This window comes from Diaphorina citri, unplaced genomic scaffold, assembly GCF_000475195.1.
Source record: "Diaphorina citri unplaced genomic scaffold, Diaci psyllid genome assembly version 1.1 scaffold3085, whole genome shotgun sequence".
Classification (NCBI taxonomy): domain Eukaryota; kingdom Metazoa; phylum Arthropoda; class Insecta; order Hemiptera; family Psyllidae; genus Diaphorina; species Diaphorina citri.
In genome coordinates, this window is record NW_007380497.1 from 1 (window position 1) to 19,770 (window position 19,770).

Below are 19,770 nucleotides of genomic sequence, written 5' to 3' on the forward strand. Positions count from 1 at the left end.
CAAGAAAACCACCCATCCAACTCACATCACATGTCCTCATCTTCTAACCAACATTGAACCAATTGCCGTAAACATAGCAGGTGTCTCCATTAATCCCAAAAAGCAGGATAAACAAGGTATATTCTATTCTATCTTTATGTGTTAACACTTACATAGATCTACATGTGCTAAGGTTGTAGTGAATATTACTTTACACTTTTATTTTTGGATGTAGAAAAGTCACGGTTAAATCAAAAAGATTTGGTATGAAAAATCAATTCATTGTCAGGCTGCCTGGAAATAGAATTGAATAAATGATATATTGTCGAATCTTGTAAACATACCTCATCCAAAGAATCAAAGAAAGCAACTTGGGAACATACATTGTCCTTATGTTTCTATCAGAAATGAATAAATTAATCTCAATATTCTCCCTACTGGTACTAGTAGAAGCTGTCACCAGTGGCATCCCACTTACCAAACCACTTACCACACCCGGCACTCCCTATGTGAACAAAGAGCCCAACACTCTCATTCAGTGTGTTGATGAAAACAATAATCCTGTGGATTGGATCATTTTCTACAAACTACCTCGTATTCATAGCTCACCAAATTCACTCGTAGTGAATGGTGAAGCCTACATGTACGTCAGCAGTGAGGATGTCAAACGGTTTGAAGAAGGAAAGAAAAAGGCTACCGAACACAAATTGAACAAAAGGAACAAACATGAGAAACTCAATGGTGTCGATAAAAAGAAAGGTAAGTACCATAGAGATCACTCTCATAAAAGCAAGAAAACGGGCAGCCACAACCACAGATTCAGATACACAAGAGATATTGATGAATTAAATAGAAATTCCAAGCCATTTTCAGCTCAAACCTTTTCCAACGCAAATTTTTTCAAACGCACTTTGAATTTGCTCATGGGCTCTACAACCGTACAAAGTAGTACCAAAATCCCAGAGCTGGCTCTTCAAATTGGTGATGAACATACCCTTGATCAAGATCTTTCTGGGGAAAGATCCACATTTACCAGTGACTTTGATTGGACTCTACAAAGTTCTGATGGTGTTGGGAGAGAAAATGATGAAGGGGAAGCAAAAGGTCCGTTCAAAGATCAGGCGAGTCTGATGGCTAGCATCCGAGCTATTGAATTACTCTCTGATGTCGGGCATAGTAAAGATACCACAAAGGTAAACCAGCAAGATGACTCTTTAGATGACAAGAAAGGAAATAGCTTGTACAATGTGGTCCCTATTGAAGACATGGATGAACTAGGCAAATACAAGTATAAATTTGTTAATAGCGTGAGTGACAAGGCATATGTAGACGAAAATGGTGATGTTCCAGTGAGCCAGAATTGGAATGGGGATAACATTGATGATAATAATGGTGAAAATCCAAAGTCTCGTCAAGAGCGGGACAAACAATCTACCGTCAACACTCTCCAATGGACCCTTTCCAAGTATTCTGTCAGCGACCCTGCTTCTCTTCCAGGAAAGATCCTCTCCCCCTACCTGTTCAACGCTAGTTACGCCCCCGAATTCAGTGCCGACGGTGTGAAGATCCTCTACAACGACCTCTTTCTTTCTCTCTTTACATATATTTATTTCTTTCCTTTCATTCTTTCTTTCTCTCTTTACATATATTTATTTCTTTTCTTTCATTCGTTCTTTCTCTCTTTCAGTCTTCACGCTTTTCTCCTGTCTTCTTTCCATTTCGGGATAATAAAACCTCAGAAGTCTCAGTTCCATCTATCAAACCCCTAAAAAAGGAGATCTTATCGTCCCGCACTCAAAAAAGAAGGAAGACAGGATAGGATAAAGCCAGTCGTTCCGAGAACGAACCTTAAATGCTAGGCTGCGGGTTCGATTCCCGACAAGGGCGGATTTTATACTGAACGAAGAAAGTTCGTTCTCGGAACGGCTGGCTTTTATCCATCCTCTCTTTTTCTCTCTTCGATTTCCGGGCGATAAGACCAGTGGCAGTTCCCTCTATCAAAGATCTTGAAAAAAAAAGGACTTCGTAAATACTACGTAAATTAAATAAATTTAAATAAATAAATTAAATTTACGTAGTTCTTCAATATGTTCTCACACCTCATTGGATTTGTCTACTCATTTCGTGTGTCAAATAATCCATTATATCTCTCACGTCCACTAACTCTTCTTCCTCCACCTCCACCTCCTCCTCCTCCATATCTGACATCATGTCTGGTGGATGTGGTACCTTCTCCTCCATTGGAATCTCGGTACGTTTCGGTTTCGGATTTACCTGGTGGAAATAACATAGAACATAGTGTAGGTAAGTAAAATAGAGTAGAATATACCTTGTTTATCCTGCCAGAATGAGACTAAAAAGTCGCTTTAACCCAGCAGTCTGAATAAGGTCTCGTGTATTTGGTAGAGAATAAATTCACAAATGTGTATTTAGTACAGAATAAGTCAACATGTCTGGTGGATGTGGTGCCTTCTCCTCCAGTGGAATCTCGGTACGTTTCGGTTTCGGATTTACCTGGAAATAACATAGAACATAGTGTAAGTAAAATAGATTATACCTTGTTTATCCTGCCAGAATGAGACTAAAAAGTCCCTTTACCCCAGCAGTCTGAATAAGGTCTTATGTATTTGGTAGAGAATATTAACGAAAGAGTTCAAATGTGTGTGACGTCAGACTTTACGCAGTTGTGTTTTTCGTCCGTTAAGTAGCGCCACTATGCAAGCGCGCTAGCGGAGGAGCAGAAAGAACTGCGCAGAAACGTATGCCCACAAACACATTAATGCGTTGCCTGCGAGGGAGCTTTGCTCGGGACATTTGATGTGACGTCATCGCCTACGGGAGCGTATGCCGTGACGTCAAAGTTCACGATTTACCGGCATTTTTTTTTAATCGATTTATCTCGAGATCTAGAAGTCGTAGAAGAAAAAAATTCCGTTGGTCCTCATTTTTCCTGCTCTATATGACTTTGAAACATCACCCAAGTAAGCGCAACTGATCTATTCAAGGGTTTAACGTCGCTGTAATGTAAAGGACAAAGGAGGCACGGTAAAAACTGACTTTTAACCACTGAGGTCTCCTCACGACAAGGTTTTTACCCTTCAATCGACGACAAGCTACTCGTGAATGCTTTCATTCTTGATTTGACGTCTCTCCCTAAAGTTGAATCTTTCAACAAAAAAGTTGGGTGGAGGTTGAAAGTGTTGGATTAAAATGTTTTTCAAAGATTCATAAGACTTACTGGAAGTACAAATTTCTGCCTTCTGTTCTAATCTTTGTATTTTATTTCCTCTCCTTTCTATCCAGGTAACAAAAGGTGAAACGCTCACATGAGAATCACCTGATTTGGTATTGAATTTACCAAAGCTACACATTCAAGAAAATCACCCATCCTCGGAACATTTGATGTGACGTCATCGCCTACGGGAGCGTATGCCGTGACGTCAGAGTTCACGATTTACCGACATTTTTTTGATCGATTTATCTCGGGATCTAGAAGTCATAGAAGAAAAAGAAAAATTCCGTTAGTCCTCATTTTATTTCCTGCTCTATGACTTTGATACATCACCCCAAGTAAGCGCAACTGATCAATTTCATCACTCTCCAATAGTTTTCCACATATTTTGTATATCATGTACAGATTTTCTACCAATTCCCCGCGGCAGATTAAAGAGACGATATCTTTTTTTATCTGCCATACACCTGGGTGATGGTCTCCAGCCATATTTAATAGGCTCGCCCTGAACCGCAGTCAACCATCGTGACGACTTGTGCTTAAAAACAGAGAGAATCCTTTGAAGAACTGCCAGTTAGCTAGGCTGGTTAGGGTTAGCTGTTCCCCTCCCTGTTTATAGCCCCACAGCCAGACGCTAGTCTACTCTCTGTTTAACGTCCCCTAGCTAGACATGTCTAAACAAGGTCTCGTATAGTTGATAGCCTAAAAATTAATACATGTATCAATAGCACTTCAAAAGAAAAGATCTAGCCAGCCTAGTTAGCTTAGTTGGTAGTGCGTCCGCCTTGTAAGCGCTAGGCCGCGGGTTCGATTCCCGCCCGGGGCGGATTTTATTTCTCTTTTAGCCCAGAGTGTTTGCAAAGTTTTTACTCAGCCTAGAACCAGTTATTTTTTCCCCTTCCTTGGTCTAATGAGGATGAAGGTGGATATTGAGGCTGTGTTTATGTACTGGGCTGAGCTAGGCCTTCTACTCAGCCTAGAACCAGTTATTTTTTCCCCTTCCTTGGTCTAATGAGGATGAAGGTGGATATTCAGGCTGTGTTTATGTACTGGGCTGAGCTAGGCCATTGTCAGCCTTTAAGTGTGTAAAGTTGGCGGGAAATTCGAAATTTTGATTTTTTTTCCGCAACTTGTACAATCAGAATTAATTTTTTACTTTTTATCTTTAGTTTGCACGTTTATATTATACTTTTCATTTATATTAGCTATTAAAAACAAGTGAATTACAAAGCAAACAAAAATAAATATAAAATAACTTTTAAAAATTGCCTCCGGGACAGCTATCTCACGTCGTCCGAGCTCATCCTAGCCCAGTACATAAACACACCGTGAGGCAGGTGAGAATAGAGTAGGGTAAACATTGATCTCCAGTACCATAAGCTTTGTACAAAACAATTCAGAACAGGGTAATTATTTTGAAGCTCAAACAGTGAATAAGAAAGCATTTGTCAAGGGTCTAGGCATTACCTTGCCCTTGGGATCAGTTTAATTTGAGGAAACCATTTACTGATGATGAAAATTTGTAAATGAAACAATAAGTTGAAGAATAATCTGAGAGTAGACTTGGAAGGAAAAAAAGGTTGGGTACTTGTTCAGAAGTCACGTCAATGGAAAATGGCTGCAAAAAGGATCTGTCACAAATGAGCAGTGACCAGTGTTATTATAGGTTAGGTTAAACACGAAAATAATCTTTGTTTTTCATTGTCGTGGCTTCTGAATACATAAACTTGATACTTACTGTTATAACTTGAGAGTAGACTGGGCGGTGAAAAAAATCGCAATTCATTGTAGTTTATCTTGAGATTGTTATATTTGAATATAATTAGTGTTTCTCGTGTAATGGCCAGAGCCACAATCCAAGTTTGAACTCGGTATAAAAGCTCTTGGATCAAGCAATTTAATTGGCTGAAAATTTTGAAATCAACCAATCAGATTGCTTCAAGAGTTAACCAAGATTCTGGACCCGGATGCTGTCCAATTTACCCATTTCCCTATGTACCTATTTCATCCAAAACCCCCCTCTTACCGTTCTCCAGTCGCGTATCTTCATCCTGATCCAAGGTATCCAATATAGTAACTCCATGTCTCTGATCTAACTCATGTGGGATAGGGTGTTTTTTTTTTTAGAGGTTTGTTTTTCAAAATGCTATAAAATAAGACATGCTATTTGAGGTATGGTCATGATTTTTTCTTTATTTGAAAGGTAATTGTTTGCCATTTAGTGCTTGACCTCTGAATAAAATTTCGGGTAAATGGGCGCCGCGGATGGATCGAATGAAACTCGGTCTGAAAAATCCAATTTTCGACCACTTTTTCCATAATCTGAAGCCGTATATCAGTAACCCGTTGAAATATTAGATCGAATGAAACTCAGTCTGGAAAATCCAATTTTCGACCACTTTTTTCATAATCTGAAACCGTATATCTGCAAAAACGGTGAATGATGTCTTCCAGGTGCTCCAAAGTTAATTTTTTATCACTATAAACTAATGATTTTACACATATCCCGAAAGAAAATCATACAAAGGTGTCAAATCGCACGATTGTGGAGGGAAATTGAGCGAAATTATGTGCTAACAAAATGCGTTACCACTGGACCAACCGTGCCCCCGATGCTGTCCAATTTACCCATTTCCCTATGTACCTATTTCATCCAAACCCCCTCTTACCGTTCTCCAGTCGCGTATCTTCATCCTGATCCAAGGTATCCAATATAGTAACTCCATGTCTCTGATCTAACTCATGTAGTCTTGCCGCCACTGGTCTATGTAGTGACGATATTATCCGATAGAGAGCGTTCAGGTGTTCCCGTTGGAAATCGTCAAACGGTTGAACCGGGTAGATTTTGTGGAGACTCATTTTAATTATTATTAGGTATTTTTTTTTAAATAGTTATCACTATTTTTTTGCCTATTTTGGTAGGCTTTAATGGGAGATTATATGACTTATTCTGGCTGAAATTTCGTGAAATAGGTATGTAGTATGTAAAGATTGTTATTGAGGAAAAATAAAGAAAATAAGTTGGATAAAAAATGAAAAGATGTTGCTAGGTATAACTTACTGAGTTGTTGCTGGCCATTTCGTTTTGCCCTCAGCTATGTGAGGAATATATGAAACATAAGGCACATTGCATACTCAAAATAGTTCTACGGCGTTCATACAAAAACGCTCCCTGTAAAAAGAGCAAACAACCGTGCATCGTATGCAAGATGCTTCCCGGCGTTTTTTCTCTGTGGCTCTTTTGTTTACACTCGAAAATCTCGAAATGCGTAAAAAAAATCCAGATTGAAAGATTTCCCAGGAATCCTGAGCAAGTGATATGTGATAAGGCCATCTCTGACTTTTGATTAGATTTCGTGTTTTGTCTCATAAAAAGCTCGATAAATACCACTTTTCCTCAATTCCACGGTAAAAGACCACTTTCTAGTGACCAAAGGTCCTCCATATCCTTTGGAACCAGTTTTCAACCAATAGAAACTCTTCCCCTTTGTGTGGATCTTGAACAAAGGGCACCAAAGGTCCTCCATATCCTTTGGAACCAGTTTTCAACCAATAGAAACTCTTCCCCTTTGTGTGGATCTTGAACAAAGGGTGATCCCCTGATTCAAAATGGCAGCAGTACATCGGGAAGCGATCCAAAAGCAAATCCAGCAAGATTGGGCCAATCGAGAGTATATTGAAATTATTACAGGGAGCATCAAAAAGATCACTGACTTTCTCAATTCGTTTGGTAAGTGGGTTTTTCTAGTTTGTTTGGTAAGCTGTGTCTCTTTTAGCCCAGTGTTTGCAAAGTTTTTACTCAGCCTAGAACCAGTTATTTTTCCACCTTCCTTGGTCTAATGAGGATGAAGGTGGATATTGAGGCAGGTGAGAATAAAATAGGTTAAACATTGATCTCCAGTACCATAAGCTTTGTACAAAACAATTCAGAACAGGGTAATTATTTTGAAGCTCAAACAGTGAATAAGAAAGGAATAGGGTAAACATTGATCTCCAGTACCATAAGCTTTGTACACAACAGTTCAGAACAGGGTAATTATTTTGAAGCTCAAACAGTGAATAAGAAAGCTTATCTTTGTGTTAAACTCATACCTAATCTTAATTACACTGGTCACTGCTCATTAATTTGTAAAAGGTCCTTTTTGTAGTGATTTGTCATTGGTATGGCTTCTAAACTAGTACCAATTCAGTTTATGATTTATTCACTGAGTTGTCCACCGATGATATTGTATTTTTATATGTAATTCCCAATTTAACACAACAAATACAGTAAATAAAATGAATTTGACTGTAAATCACTTTGAAAATCTATAAATCAGTCCGGTCATAAATAACTTGTCCTTTCCATAATATTTATAAGTCTTTTAGCCCAGTGTTTGCAAAGTTTTTACTCAGCCTAGAACCAGTTATTTTTCCCCCTTCCTTGGTCTAATGAGGATGAAGGTGGATATTGAGGCAGGTGAGAATAAACATTGATCTCCAGTAGGTACCATAAGCTTTGTACAAAACAATTCAGAACAGGGTAATTATTTTGAAGCTCAAACAGTGAATAAGAAAGCTTATCTTTGTGTTAAACTCATACTTAATCTTAATTACACTGGTCACTGCTCATTAATTTGTAAAAGGTCCTTTTTGTAGTGATTTGTCATTGTTATGGCTTCTGAACTAGTACCAATTCAGCTTATGATTTATTCACTGAGTAGTCCACCGACGATACCTATTGTATTTTTATATGTAATTCCCAATTTAACACAACAAATACAGTATACATGCCTTCAAGGCACTTGAGGCACACTCCATTTGTCAAGGGTCTTGGCACTGCCTTGCCCTTGGGAGCAGTTTAATTTGAGGAAACCATTTACTGATGATGAAAATTTGTAATGAAACAATAAGTTGAAAAATAATCTGAGAGTAGACTTGGAAGGTATAAAGTTCCTCAACACTTAATTAGAATTTAGAACGCATAAAAGTCAGAATTTAATCTCTTTTATTTTATTTCTAATTAAAAAGGAATTTTGGCTTCTGAACTAGTACCAATTCAGTTTATGACTTATTCACTGAGTAGTCCACCGACAGTATTGTATTTTTATGTAGGTAATTCCAAATTTAACACAACAAATACAGTAAATAAAATGAATTTGAATGTAAATCACTTTGAAAATCTATAAATCAGTCCGGTCATAAATAACTTGTCCTTTCCATAATATTTACAACCCCAAGCTGTAAATCTTTCTGTAATAATATTATTCTATTCTTATTTTCTCTCATGAGATATGTCATGTAGATCTCGGCTGGCAGTTCTGAATGAAAAGCTGACAACTTTGGAGCGGAGAATTGAATATTTGGAGGCTAGGGTGAGTGAAGCTTCATTTTTTATTTACTATGTTCTATTTTTATTTTTATCAAAGAAAATCAGCAGAAATTGCGTTCTTCTAATTGCTCGAAACATTTTTTAAAACCTGTAGGTTGTAGGTATAAAGCAAACTTGAAGAGCTGTTTAAAAGGTATAAAAAAAGGTGTGCACTTCACAAATTTCTGCTTTCTGTTCTAATCTTTGTATTTTATTTCCTCTCCTTTCTATTCAGGTAACAAAAGGTGAAACGCTCACATGAGAATCACCTGATTTGGTTACTGGAAGGGGTCTCTGGTAAAGTCAGATCTCTTAGAAGGTTATACACTTCTTGGCTGAGTGATGACAGGAATAACAACACCTTTTGTTTTGATCCTATATTATTCAAAGAACAATATATTTGAAACTGTTCAATCCAGGCTGTAACATTTCCATCTTGATGAAGTGGCTCCAAACGCCCAACAATCTGCTTTGATGAATTTGTCTGATGATCACTATCTCCATCAGAATCGGACAGTTCCCTAACTGTCTTCTTCTTATGTCTTGGCATGATGATCAGACTTCTTTTTCCTCGTCGCCAATATAAAGTTCCTCAACACTTAATTAGAATTTAGAACGCATAAAAGTCAGAATTTAATCTCTTTTATTTTATTTCTAATTAAAAAAGTACATTAGAATTAGAACGCATAAAAGTCAGAATTTAATCTCTTTTATTTTATTTCTAAAAAAAAAAGTAAATTGTGTTCTTCTAATTGCTCGGAACATTTTCTAAAACCTGTAGGTTGTAGGTATAAAGCAAACTTGAAGAGCTGTTTAAAAGGTACAAAAAAAAAGGTGTGCACTTCACAAATTTCTGCCTTCTGTTCTAATCTTTGTATTTTATTTCCTCTCCTTTCTATTCAGGTAACAAAAGGTGAAACGCTCACATGAGAATCACCTGATTTGGTATTGAATTTACCAAAGCTACACATTCAAGAAAACCACCCATCCAACTCACATCACATGTCCTCATCTTCTAACCAACATTGAACCAATTGCCGTAAACATAGCTTGTGTCTCCATTAATCCAAAAAAGCAGGATAAACAAGGTATATTCTATTCTATCTTTATGTGTTAACACTTACATAGATCTACATGTGCGTAGTGAATATTACTTTACACTTTTATTTTTGGATGTAGAAAAGTCACGGTTAAATCAAAAAGATTTGGTATGAAAAATCAATTCATTGTCAGGCTGCCTGGAAATAGAATTGAATAAATGATGGATTGTCGAATCTTGTAAACATACCTCATCCAAAGAATCAAAGAAAGCAACTTGGGAACATACATTGTCCTTATGTTTCTATCAGAAATAAAAAAGCAGGATAAACAAGGTATATTCTATTCTATCTTTATGTGTTACATAGATCTACATGTGCTAAGGTTGTAGTGAATATTACTTTACACTTTTATTTTTGGATGTAGAAAAGTCACGGTTAAATCAAAAAGATTTGGTATGAAAAATCAATTCATTGTCAGGCTGCCTGGAAATGGAATTGAATAAATGATATATTGTCAAATCTTGTAAACATACCTCATCCAAAGAATCAGAGCAACTTGGGAACATACATTGTCCTTATGTTTCTATCAGAAATGAATAAATTAATTTCAATATTCTCCCTACTGGTACTAGTAGAAGCTGTCACCAGTGGCATCCCACTTACCAAACCACTTACCACACCCGGCACTCCCTATGAGAATTGAATAAATGATATATTGTCGAATCTTGTAAACATACCTCATCCAAAGAATCAAAGAAAGCAACTTGGGAACATACATTGTCCTTATGTTTCTATCAGAAATGAATAAATTAATCTCAATATTCTCCCTACTGGTACTAGTAGAAGCTGTCACCAGTGGCATCCCACTTACCAAACCACTTACCACACCCGGCACTCCCTATGTGAACAAAGAGCCCAACACTCTCATTCAGTGTGTTGATGAAAACAATAATCCTGTGGATTGGATCATTTTCTACAAACTACCTCGTATTCATAGCTCACCAAATTCACTCGTAGTGAATGGTGAAGCCTACATGTACGTCAGCAGTGAGGATGTCAAACGGTTTGAAGAAGGAAAGAAAAAGGCTACCGAACACAAATTGAACAAAAGGAACAAACATGAGAAACTCAATGGTGTCGATAAAAAGAAAGGTAAGTACCATAGAGATCACTCTCATAAAAGCAAGAAAACGGGCAGCAAACACAAATTGAACAAACATGAGAAACTCAATGGTGTCGATAAAAAGAAAGGTAAGTACCATAGAGATCACTCTCATAAAAGCAAGAAAACTGGCAGCCACAACCACAGATTCAGATACACAAGGGGTATTGATGAATTAAATAGAAATTCCGAGCTATTTTCTGCTCAAACCTTTTCCAATGTGAGAGAGAACAGTCAACAAAGCAGAAATAAAATATTGACGATTCAAATGCAGAAAAATTCAATGGCAGAAAATGATCCGACTAAAGAATATTACACATTTGCTGATGATGAAACTTGGAAGCGTATCTTACAACAAAAATACTCTGATGATTTCTTCTCACGCAATGAAAATGAACGTAAGAGAAGAGATTTGGACCAAGACGACTCTTACGGTTGGAACATGGGTGGTCCTCAAGGCTCAGATCTTTTCCCTGAACGTGTTCATTACTCATGGGACTTGGATAATAAAGTTGATTTTCAAACCCCCCATCAATTTTCCCTTGGTGACATCAAAGCTCCCATCTCAGCGTGGAATCAGGCTTCTGTGAAAACTCCTCACTCTTTGAAGAAATCCTCAGACTCCCAAGCAAATTTTTTCAAACGCACTTTAAATTTGCTCATGGGCTCTACAACCGTACAAAGTAGTACCAAAATCCCAGAGCTGGCTCCTCAAATTGGTGATGAACATACCCTTGATCAAGATCTTTCTGGGGAAAGATCCACATTTACCAGTGACTTTGATTGGACTCTACAAAGTAGATATTGATGAATTAAATAGAAATTCCAAGCCATTTTCAGCTCAAACCTTTTCCAACGCAATTTTTTTCAAACGCACTTTGAATTTGCTCATGGGCTCTACAACCGTACAAAGTAGTACCAAAATCCCAGAGCTGGCTCTTCAAATTGGTGATGAACATACCCTTGATCAAGATCTTTCTGGGGAAAGATCCACATTTACCAGTGACTTTGATTGGACTCTACAAAGTTCTGATGGTGTTGGGAGAGAAAATGATGAAGGGGAAGCAAAAGGTCCGTTCAAAGATCAGGCGAGTCTGATGGCTAGCATCCGAGCTATTGAATTACTCTCTGATGTCGGGCATAGTAAAGATACCACAAAGGTGAACCAGCAAGGTGACTCTTTAGATGACGAGAAAGGAAATAGCTTGTACAATGTGGTTCCTGTTGAAGACATGGATGAACTAGGCAAATACAAGTATGAATTCGTTAATAGCGTGAGTGACAAGGCATATGTAGACGAAAATGGTGATGTTCCAGTGAGCCAGTATTGGAATGGGGATAACATTGATGATAATAATGGTGAAAATCCAAAGTCTCGTCAAGAGCGGGACAAACAATCTACCGTCAACACTCTATGACTCTTTAGATGACAAGAAAGAAAATAGCTTGTACAATGTGGTCCCTATTGAAGACATGGATGAACTAGGCAAATACAAGTATAAATTTGTTAATAGCGTGAGTGACAAGGCATATGTAGACGAAAATGGTGATGTTCCAGTGAGCCAGAATTGGAATGGGGATAACATTGATGATAATAATGGTGAAAATCCAAAGTCTCGTCAAGAGCGGGACAAACAATCTACCGTCAACACTCATAGACGAAAATGGTGATGTTCCAGTGAGCCATAATTGGAATGGGGATAACATTGATGATAATAATGGTGAAAATCCAAAGTCTCGTCAAGAGCGGGACAAACAATCTACCGTCAACACTCTCCAATGGACCCTTTCCAAGTATTCTGTCAGCGACCCTGCTTCTCTTCCAGGAAAGATCCTCTCCCCCTACCTGTTCAACGCTAGTTACGCCCCCGAATTCAGTGCCGACGGTGTGAAGATCCTCTACAACGACCAAACCCCGATCAGGACCACCGTTAAATTCGGTCACAGTAAGGGGCTAGTTGTGGGGAACAGTCGCGGCGGAATTTGGATCGTCCACAGTGTACCGCACTTTGTAGACGACTCACAGACGAGTTACACATACCCGCACACAGGACTCATGTACGGGCAGAACTTCCTCTGTTTGAGCTTGAACGCGAGTCAGCTGGATTCTGTCGGTGACAATCTTGGGCATAACCAGATTTACAAGTATTCCACCTTCCTGAGCGCTGGTAATAAGGGCGTGTTTCCTACCCTTGCCCGGGTGATTGCGGGGGAATACGCTACCTCCGGGGATAACTTCTTTCAAAGCACCATCTTCACGCGGTTCAACCAAATTCCCTTCCATACCTTCGCGAAGACGCGAGAGCTGGGTGATGATCTGTACAAACGCATTAGTGACAATCTCAACGTAAATCTGCTGGTGGAGACGTGGCCTAATGGGCCGGGCAGACTGCGGACAGACTGTGAAAGCCCAGCCCATGAGGTGATGAATGTAGAGGGAGTGGCCTTGTCTGGTGTAGTGGAGTTCCGATCCACACATGATCATGCAAAGTGGACGATCAGCTTTGGAAACGAAACGCGATCGAGTGAAAAAATACCTCCAATTGTTGGAGGAAAGACGAGACTCAGTGGAAGAACTGGAGGGAAGTTTACGGGAAAAAGCACTTTCAAAGGAACTGAGGGAAACTTTGCAGGAAGAGGCAGTCTCAAACAACCGACTGAGAATGATCTTCAGCGAGCTGTTGAAAAGTTCGCACAAATTCATCGGAAAGATGTCAAGACGAACAACGGATTTGAAGAAGCATTCTCTCGAATCGAAGAAAGCGTCGATCAAAGTCGTTCAGAAGAGTTATCCGAAGAATTAAATCGAATTGTTGGCGTTGTCAGTGGAAAAGATTTGAACACTGGTGAAGGTCCCACATCAAAACCCTTGGGGAAGTCTTATAGTGGTGCCGTTGTCAATGGGGGAGAATTGCCCTCAACCGTTGAAGATCCTATATCCAAAGACCATTTGATTTCGGCTATTAAAGATTCAACACCCAAATACTTTGAGAATACTGATGAAGCTAGACGTTTTGTCTATAATGAAGGTAACCAAGATTACACATCCAAATACAGGACTAATGGTGGAGCCAGACATTTTGTCTATGGAGATATTAACCAAGATTTCACATCCAAGCACAAGACTGATGATGAAGCCAAACGTTTTGTCTATAGTAAAGATCTCAACCAAGATTCCATATCCAAACACAAGACTGATGGTGCAAGACATTTTGTCTGCAATGGGGACATCAACCGTGCTGAAGATCAGTTGAAGAGAGGCGGTGGTAGTGTGTGTATTGATAACGAAGCACTGTGGAGCTTGTATCACTCGATTATTTCGGCTGTTGAGCCGTGCCCGCGGGAGTAAACTTGAGACTGTTATAACCGAGGATTGGAACACATCACATGCCTTCAAGGCACTTGAGGCACACTCCATTTGTCAAGGGTCTTGGCACTGCCTTGCCCTTGGGAGCAGTTTAATTTGAGGAAACCATTTACTGATGATGAAAATTTGTAATGAAACAATAAGTTGAAAAATAATCTGAGAGTAGACTTGGAAGGTATAAAGTTCCTCAACACTTAATTAGAATTTAGAACGCATAAAAGTCAGAATTTAATCTCTTTTATTTTATTTCTAATTAAAAAAAGTAAAAAGTTGAGAATTGACAAAAGTCACATTATTTTTAATATTTTTAAAATTTCCCACCACAAACCACAACACAGTGTTGTCAACATTACACGTTACAAGGAGCTAAATCAGCCTCTTTTACTTTAAGTAAATTTTTGGCCAAGTCCCACCCCATTGCTGTAATAGCAGATCCTGTGTCTATTTGAAAATCAATAGGGAGTTTATTAACTCTTAATTTAATTACAAGAGGTTTGATAAATTTAACAGTAGTCTCATTAGCATTTGGTTTGATGTTATACATATCTATTTCTGGTTCCAGCGTAAACATTGAATCCAAGTGTAGATCTTCCATTTCTTCGGTCATCTGATTAACTTGTTTAGCATCATGAGATTTTGATCGGCACACTTTTGACAGATGACCTTTCTTTTTGCATACACTACATGTTGACTTCAAAAACTTACAGCTCGGTTTGACATGACCCACATCACCACAGCACCAACACTTGACTCTTGGCTGTCTTTGATTATTAGACACTGAGAACAATTCAGTTGATGTACTGGCTGAATGTGAAACATTGTGTTCAGCCAGCTTGGCTGCACTCTGACTTGCTGCTTCCATGGAACAAGCTAATTCAACACATTCTTGGAATGTCATGTTGCCTCCCGTACTTAGAAGCTTCCTCTTGATGTTGACATCCAACACACCCCAAACTAATATTGATCTCTGAGAGCATCATTTAACGTTCCTTCAAATTTGCAATGTTCTGACATCTTCCTTAGTATACGCACATATTCAGAAATGCTTTCATTCTTGATTTGACGTCTCTCCCTAAAGTTAAATCTTTCAACAAAAAAGTTGGGTGGAGGTTGAAAGTGTTGGATTAAAATGTTTTTCAAAGATTCATAAGACTTACTGGAAGTTTTAGGTTAGAAATTTCAACCACAAAAGTGATAAAGGAAATGAAATATTTTATTAAAATATAATGGATTAATTCTGATATAATTGATAATTTTAATTCAAAATCCCCATATTTCGATCCGTTTTGATCTATTTTTCTATCCAAACCTCACAGTGGATGTTTAATTCGTGATATTAGTTAAGAATTTCATGTTTCCATTGTTCAATGGATCCTGCTGAGATAGAGTTTATCGCGGAGGACCAGAATGTTGAAATCATACCCAAGTTTAATCATTTGAATTTGATCCATTTGATTTCCGGCGATGTGGGGCCGTTCCGAGCAGGTAAGAATTAAAATAGAATAGAATTTTTGATTGAATATATACCTTGTTTATCCTGCCCAAATAGGACTGAGAAGTCCCTTTACCCCAGCAGTCTAAACAAGGTCTTGTAGGTATATTTTGACTATGGAATGAGAAAGGGGCGTAAGTAACAAAAAACGGATTATTCCATAAAACAACTTGTTCAAGTGGTTTCTTTGGTATCACAAATAGAGGCGTAACTGAAATCCATCCCATTGTAGAGATATCAATATATTTACTCTGCGTTGCAAGTGATATTTTCTAATTTTTCTTTTGTACCTACATGAAAAGAGAAAAAAGGACAAAATACAAGTGAAAGACCTTTGTCCAAATTAGATAAAGTACAAAAGAAGTCAATATATAGAAAAAATGAAAAAGAAAGAATAAAGAAATTGATTTTTTTTCTTTTCACTCTCCTGAAAAATTTGGAAAAATCATTTACACTCCTTTCTCATTCCATGGTCAATTGATGGGTTAAAGAACAATGGGTGGGGTAAGGTTATGGGTTGAAGGTTAAAGGATACACACTATAAAATAATTAAAAGAAAGAATAATAAAGAAGAAGAAGAAAAAGCCCTCAAGATTTTTTTTTTTAAAGATGTTTGATAGAAGGAACTGTAACTGCTAAGGTCCTATATCATCCTGAAATCACAGAGAGAAGGAAGACAGGATAGGAGAAAGCCAGCCGTTCTGAGAACAAAACTTATCCATTCAGGATAATATCCACCCTGAATGGGAATTGAACCCATGGTCTAGTGCTTACAAGGCTGACACACTATCAACCAAGCTAACTAGGCTGGCCTGAGTTTTGAGAAAGGTAGGTAAGGAAACAAAACAAGTCAAAAGTCAGACCAGTAAAATAAATAACAAACAGGATTTATTGGCCAGTGAATTGGGAGTGAGTGTGGGAAGGGGCTCAATAGAGGGAACTGTAACCACAGAGGTCTTATCATCCCAAAATTGATAAGAGGACAGGATATGAGAACGCCAGTCATTCCTAGAAGACAAACAAACTACCCTCCTACCTAACTAGGCTAACGCAACAAACTAAATGTTAGATATTCTTGAGAGTTCCATCCATTAGACTTATTTTATCATGGACACTTGTTGCTATGTTGAAAGCCCAAAAGAGTTTAGATAGTCTTATTAAACTAAATATTCTTCTCATTGCCAGGTATCCCTGCTAAAGTTCCCCTATGGTTGGCAATCAATTTGAAACAACGGCAGAAGTGTCGCTTAGTTCTTCCCACCTGGATGAATTTGGAGACGCTCACTGAGATCAAGGAAGAGGAGAAAAAGTCTCGGTTCTTTATCAAAATGCCATCGGATCACTACATGGAAATGTCTCACATTATTCTGGATATAGGTTAGACATTGATATTCTTCTGCTAGTGTCTTGTCCAATTTGAAATATTGGTAGAAGAAAACCAGCCATTCCAAGAATGAACATTATTAGTTCAGGATACAATCTGCCCCAGGTGGGAATCAAACCCATGAACCAGCACTTACAAGGCAGACACACTACCAACCAAGCTCACTAGGCTGGCCTGAGTTTTGAGAAAGGTAAAGGTAAGAAAACAAGTCAAGAGTCAGACCAGTAAAATAAAAGAACAGTAAGGTACCTATTAGCAAGTAAATTAGGAGTGAGTCTGAGAATAGGTTTGATAGAAAGAACTGTAACAACAGAGGTCTTATCCTAAAATTGCAAAGAGAACAAAATATGAGAAAGCCAGTCATTCTTAGAAGACCAACAAACTACCCTCCTACCTAACTAGGCTGACTTGACAAATTAGTCCTCTTTCAATTTCTAAATTGCCAGGTATCCCTGCTAAAGTTCCCCTATGGCTGGCAATCAACTTGAAACAACGGCAGAAGTGTCGCTTAGTTCTTCCCACCTGGATGAATTTGGAGACGCTCACTGAGATCAAGGAAGAGGAGAAAAAGTTTCCAAATACAGGACTAATGGTGGAGCCAGACATTTTGTCTATGGAGATATTAACCAAGATTTCACGTCCAAGCACAAGACTGATGATGAAGCCAAACGTTTTGTCTATAGTAAAGATCTCAACCAAGATTTCATATCCAAACACAAGACTGATGGTGCAAGACATTTTGTCTGCAATGGGGACATCAACCGTGCTGAAGATCAGTTGAAAAGAGGCGGTGGTAGTGTGTGTATTGATAACGAAGCACTGTGGAGCTTGTATCACTCGATTATTTCGGCTGTTGAGCCGTGCCCGCGGGGATCAGTTGAAGAGAGGCGGTGGTAGTGTGTGTATTGATAACGAAGCACTGTGGAGCTTGTATCACTCGATTATTTCGGCTGTTGAGCCGTGCCCGCGGGAGTAAACTTGAGACTGTTATAACCGAGGATTGGAACACATCACATGTCCAATTTGAAATATTGGAAATCATGCTCCAAATTTTTTTCACTTAGTATCTCTGGCCACTCTGATTGACAACCAATGTAAAATATTTGTTCAAGAACCAAGTGTTAGAAGAAAAAAAAAAAGTCCATGTGGCTTATTAGGTAGGTACTTCAGCAGGTGTATAGGTACCTCAACATTTCCTTTTCCTTTTATGCCCAATCTTGCCAAAGAGAGTTTTCAGTTAATAATAGTAGAGTTTAAGAAATACTGGCCTGTGTTAATCAAATGGGTGAGATTAAAGAAAACCCTTTACATTGTGTTAATTCTCAGTGGTAAGATCAGGCTCCTTACATTTTCTCTCCTTCCCTACTGCCCTACATACAGCCATTAATGTTAACTAACTCGCCCTCTTTTCTCCTTCATCAGGTGCTGATGACATCCCCAACGTTGACCTCATACGCACTCTCATCAAGGATATCTGGGATCTCCGCATCTCCAAGCTGCGTTCCTCCATCGATACATTTGTCAAGTCAGGCGGAGGTCATGCTACGCTGAATCATTTGACTCAGTTTGAAATCAACTCCATACGAAACATTCTGTGCGATGTGCTGGATACGATGTCAAGTCTGAAGGATAAACAGTGTGATGTTGATGTGACTCTTGTGACTAGCAACTCACAGTCACAGTAGAAGCCTGATCCTCAATGCTAGCCTAGCCCTGATCCAAGGGAAAATGAACCATGCTAATGAATACAAGGGAGTAGACCAGATTAGTCAGCCTGGGGGATTTCAAACAGGAAGGATACCGGCCTGAAATTTCCTTTATTAAAGAAATGGCTAAGCTTAAGTGCGAAGGGAATCCACTCTTAAAATTTTGTAGCTAAAACTAAATGTCAGCCCAAAGCATCAATCACCCTAGGGCTGATTGATGGCTGACGATAAACGCCGACCCCGTCTGTACACGGGAAAAGACAGGAGAAGAGGAGTAGTTAATGAATATAAGTGGCCTCAGTGGAGCATTGACCATAGGCCGACCCTTCAAAAACGTCGATCTACTGATCACACCTCACATTTTCTGCAAAGTCTTTTGCCTTGTATTATTTCTGCTCAGAGCACCCCTATATTTTTATACATATCAGCCCTTATTATTTTTTTAAAGACTTTGTTTTCTGTTGTAAAAATTGTACATTTTTGTAAATGCAATTTAGTTTTAATATTTTTTATGCATTTATTTTATTTTAAAGGATAGTGGATTGTTTGTATTATTTTGACCAAAGCCATAGATGTATCCATCAATGTATCATCTTTACTCAGATGTTTTCCAAATACAAGTCAACCTACTTTGTACATATGTAGGTTTCATTTATACTTACATAGTTAGTTATTTACTCATTCATGTACTTATGTACATATTAATAGAAAACAATAGGAAGGTGTCTGAGATGTAGTTGATAAGACCAACTACATCCACTATACCTCCGAGTTCATATTAGTCATAATCATAAGGCCAGTTAGTGAAGTGAAGAGTTAGTGAAACCTTTGATTTTGAAAGTGGCCGCGTGGTGTTAAGTAACCAACCTCAGTAGTGTAGTGGTTAGCGCGGCGGACTTCGGATCCGAAGGTTGGTGGTTCGAGTTCCGAGTCAATTACCTGCAAAAGTTGAACTCACGGTTGTGTTCAAATAAAAGAGCGATATTCGTCAAAAGGACTTATGCAAAATTAAACCATAATAATTTCACAAAATTCAAAATAACTTGGACTTTGAAATT

The 19,770-nt window shown here is 38.4% G+C and overlaps 3 protein-coding genes across 7 annotated transcripts; all 3 read left to right on the top strand.

Annotated features, from left to right (window-relative positions):
* The first annotated feature begins 6 nt into the window (after positions 1-6).
* LOC103519976 lies at positions 7-18,012 on the top strand. 2 transcript variants are annotated; one of them, XM_026831271.1, is made up of 6 exons: positions 7-293; positions 10,309-10,720; positions 10,820-10,927; positions 11,565-12,122; positions 12,485-14,023; positions 17,894-18,012. In XM_026831271.1, the coding sequence occupies exons 2-6, from the start codon at positions 10,387-10,389 to the stop codon at positions 17,980-17,982; spliced, it is 2,628 nt and encodes an 875-aa protein (XP_026687072.1). In that variant the 5' UTR covers positions 7-293; positions 10,309-10,386; the 3' UTR covers positions 17,983-18,012. The 2 variants fall into 2 exon arrangements, with proteins under 2 accessions (XP_026687072.1, XP_026687071.1); XM_026831270.1 differs by lacking the exon at positions 17,894-18,012 and having other exon boundaries at positions 12,485-14,306.
* LOC103519977 (probable protein BRICK1-B) lies at positions 6,518-10,087 on the top strand. Of its 4 annotated transcripts, none has more exons than XR_003394376.1 (5): positions 6,527-6,647; positions 6,730-6,941; positions 8,483-8,565; positions 9,465-9,649; positions 9,935-10,087. XR_003394376.1 is itself a non-coding variant. In XM_026831273.1 (4 exons), exons 2-4 carry the CDS (start codon positions 6,821-6,823, stop codon positions 8,821-8,823), a joined length of 231 nt encoding a protein of 76 aa, XP_026687074.1. In that variant the 5' UTR covers positions 6,518-6,647; positions 6,730-6,820; the 3' UTR covers positions 8,824-8,840. The 4 variants fall into 4 exon arrangements, 2 of the variants coding, with proteins under 2 accessions (XP_026687074.1, XP_008483292.1); XR_003394377.1 differs by having other exon boundaries at positions 6,538-6,637; positions 6,720-6,941; XM_026831273.1 differs by lacking the exons at positions 9,465-9,649; positions 9,935-10,087 and adding an exon at positions 8,797-8,840 and having other exon boundaries at positions 6,518-6,647.
* On the top strand, positions 15,325-19,120 carry LOC103519975 (DNA replication complex GINS protein PSF2-like). The gene is made up of 3 exons (XM_008485066.3): positions 15,325-15,615; positions 16,808-16,999; positions 18,429-19,120. The coding sequence occupies exons 1-3, from the start codon at positions 15,498-15,500 to the stop codon at positions 18,689-18,691; spliced, it is 573 nt and encodes a 190-aa protein (XP_008483288.1). The 5' UTR covers positions 15,325-15,497; the 3' UTR covers positions 18,692-19,120.
* The last annotated feature ends 650 nt before the right edge of the window (positions 19,121-19,770 follow it).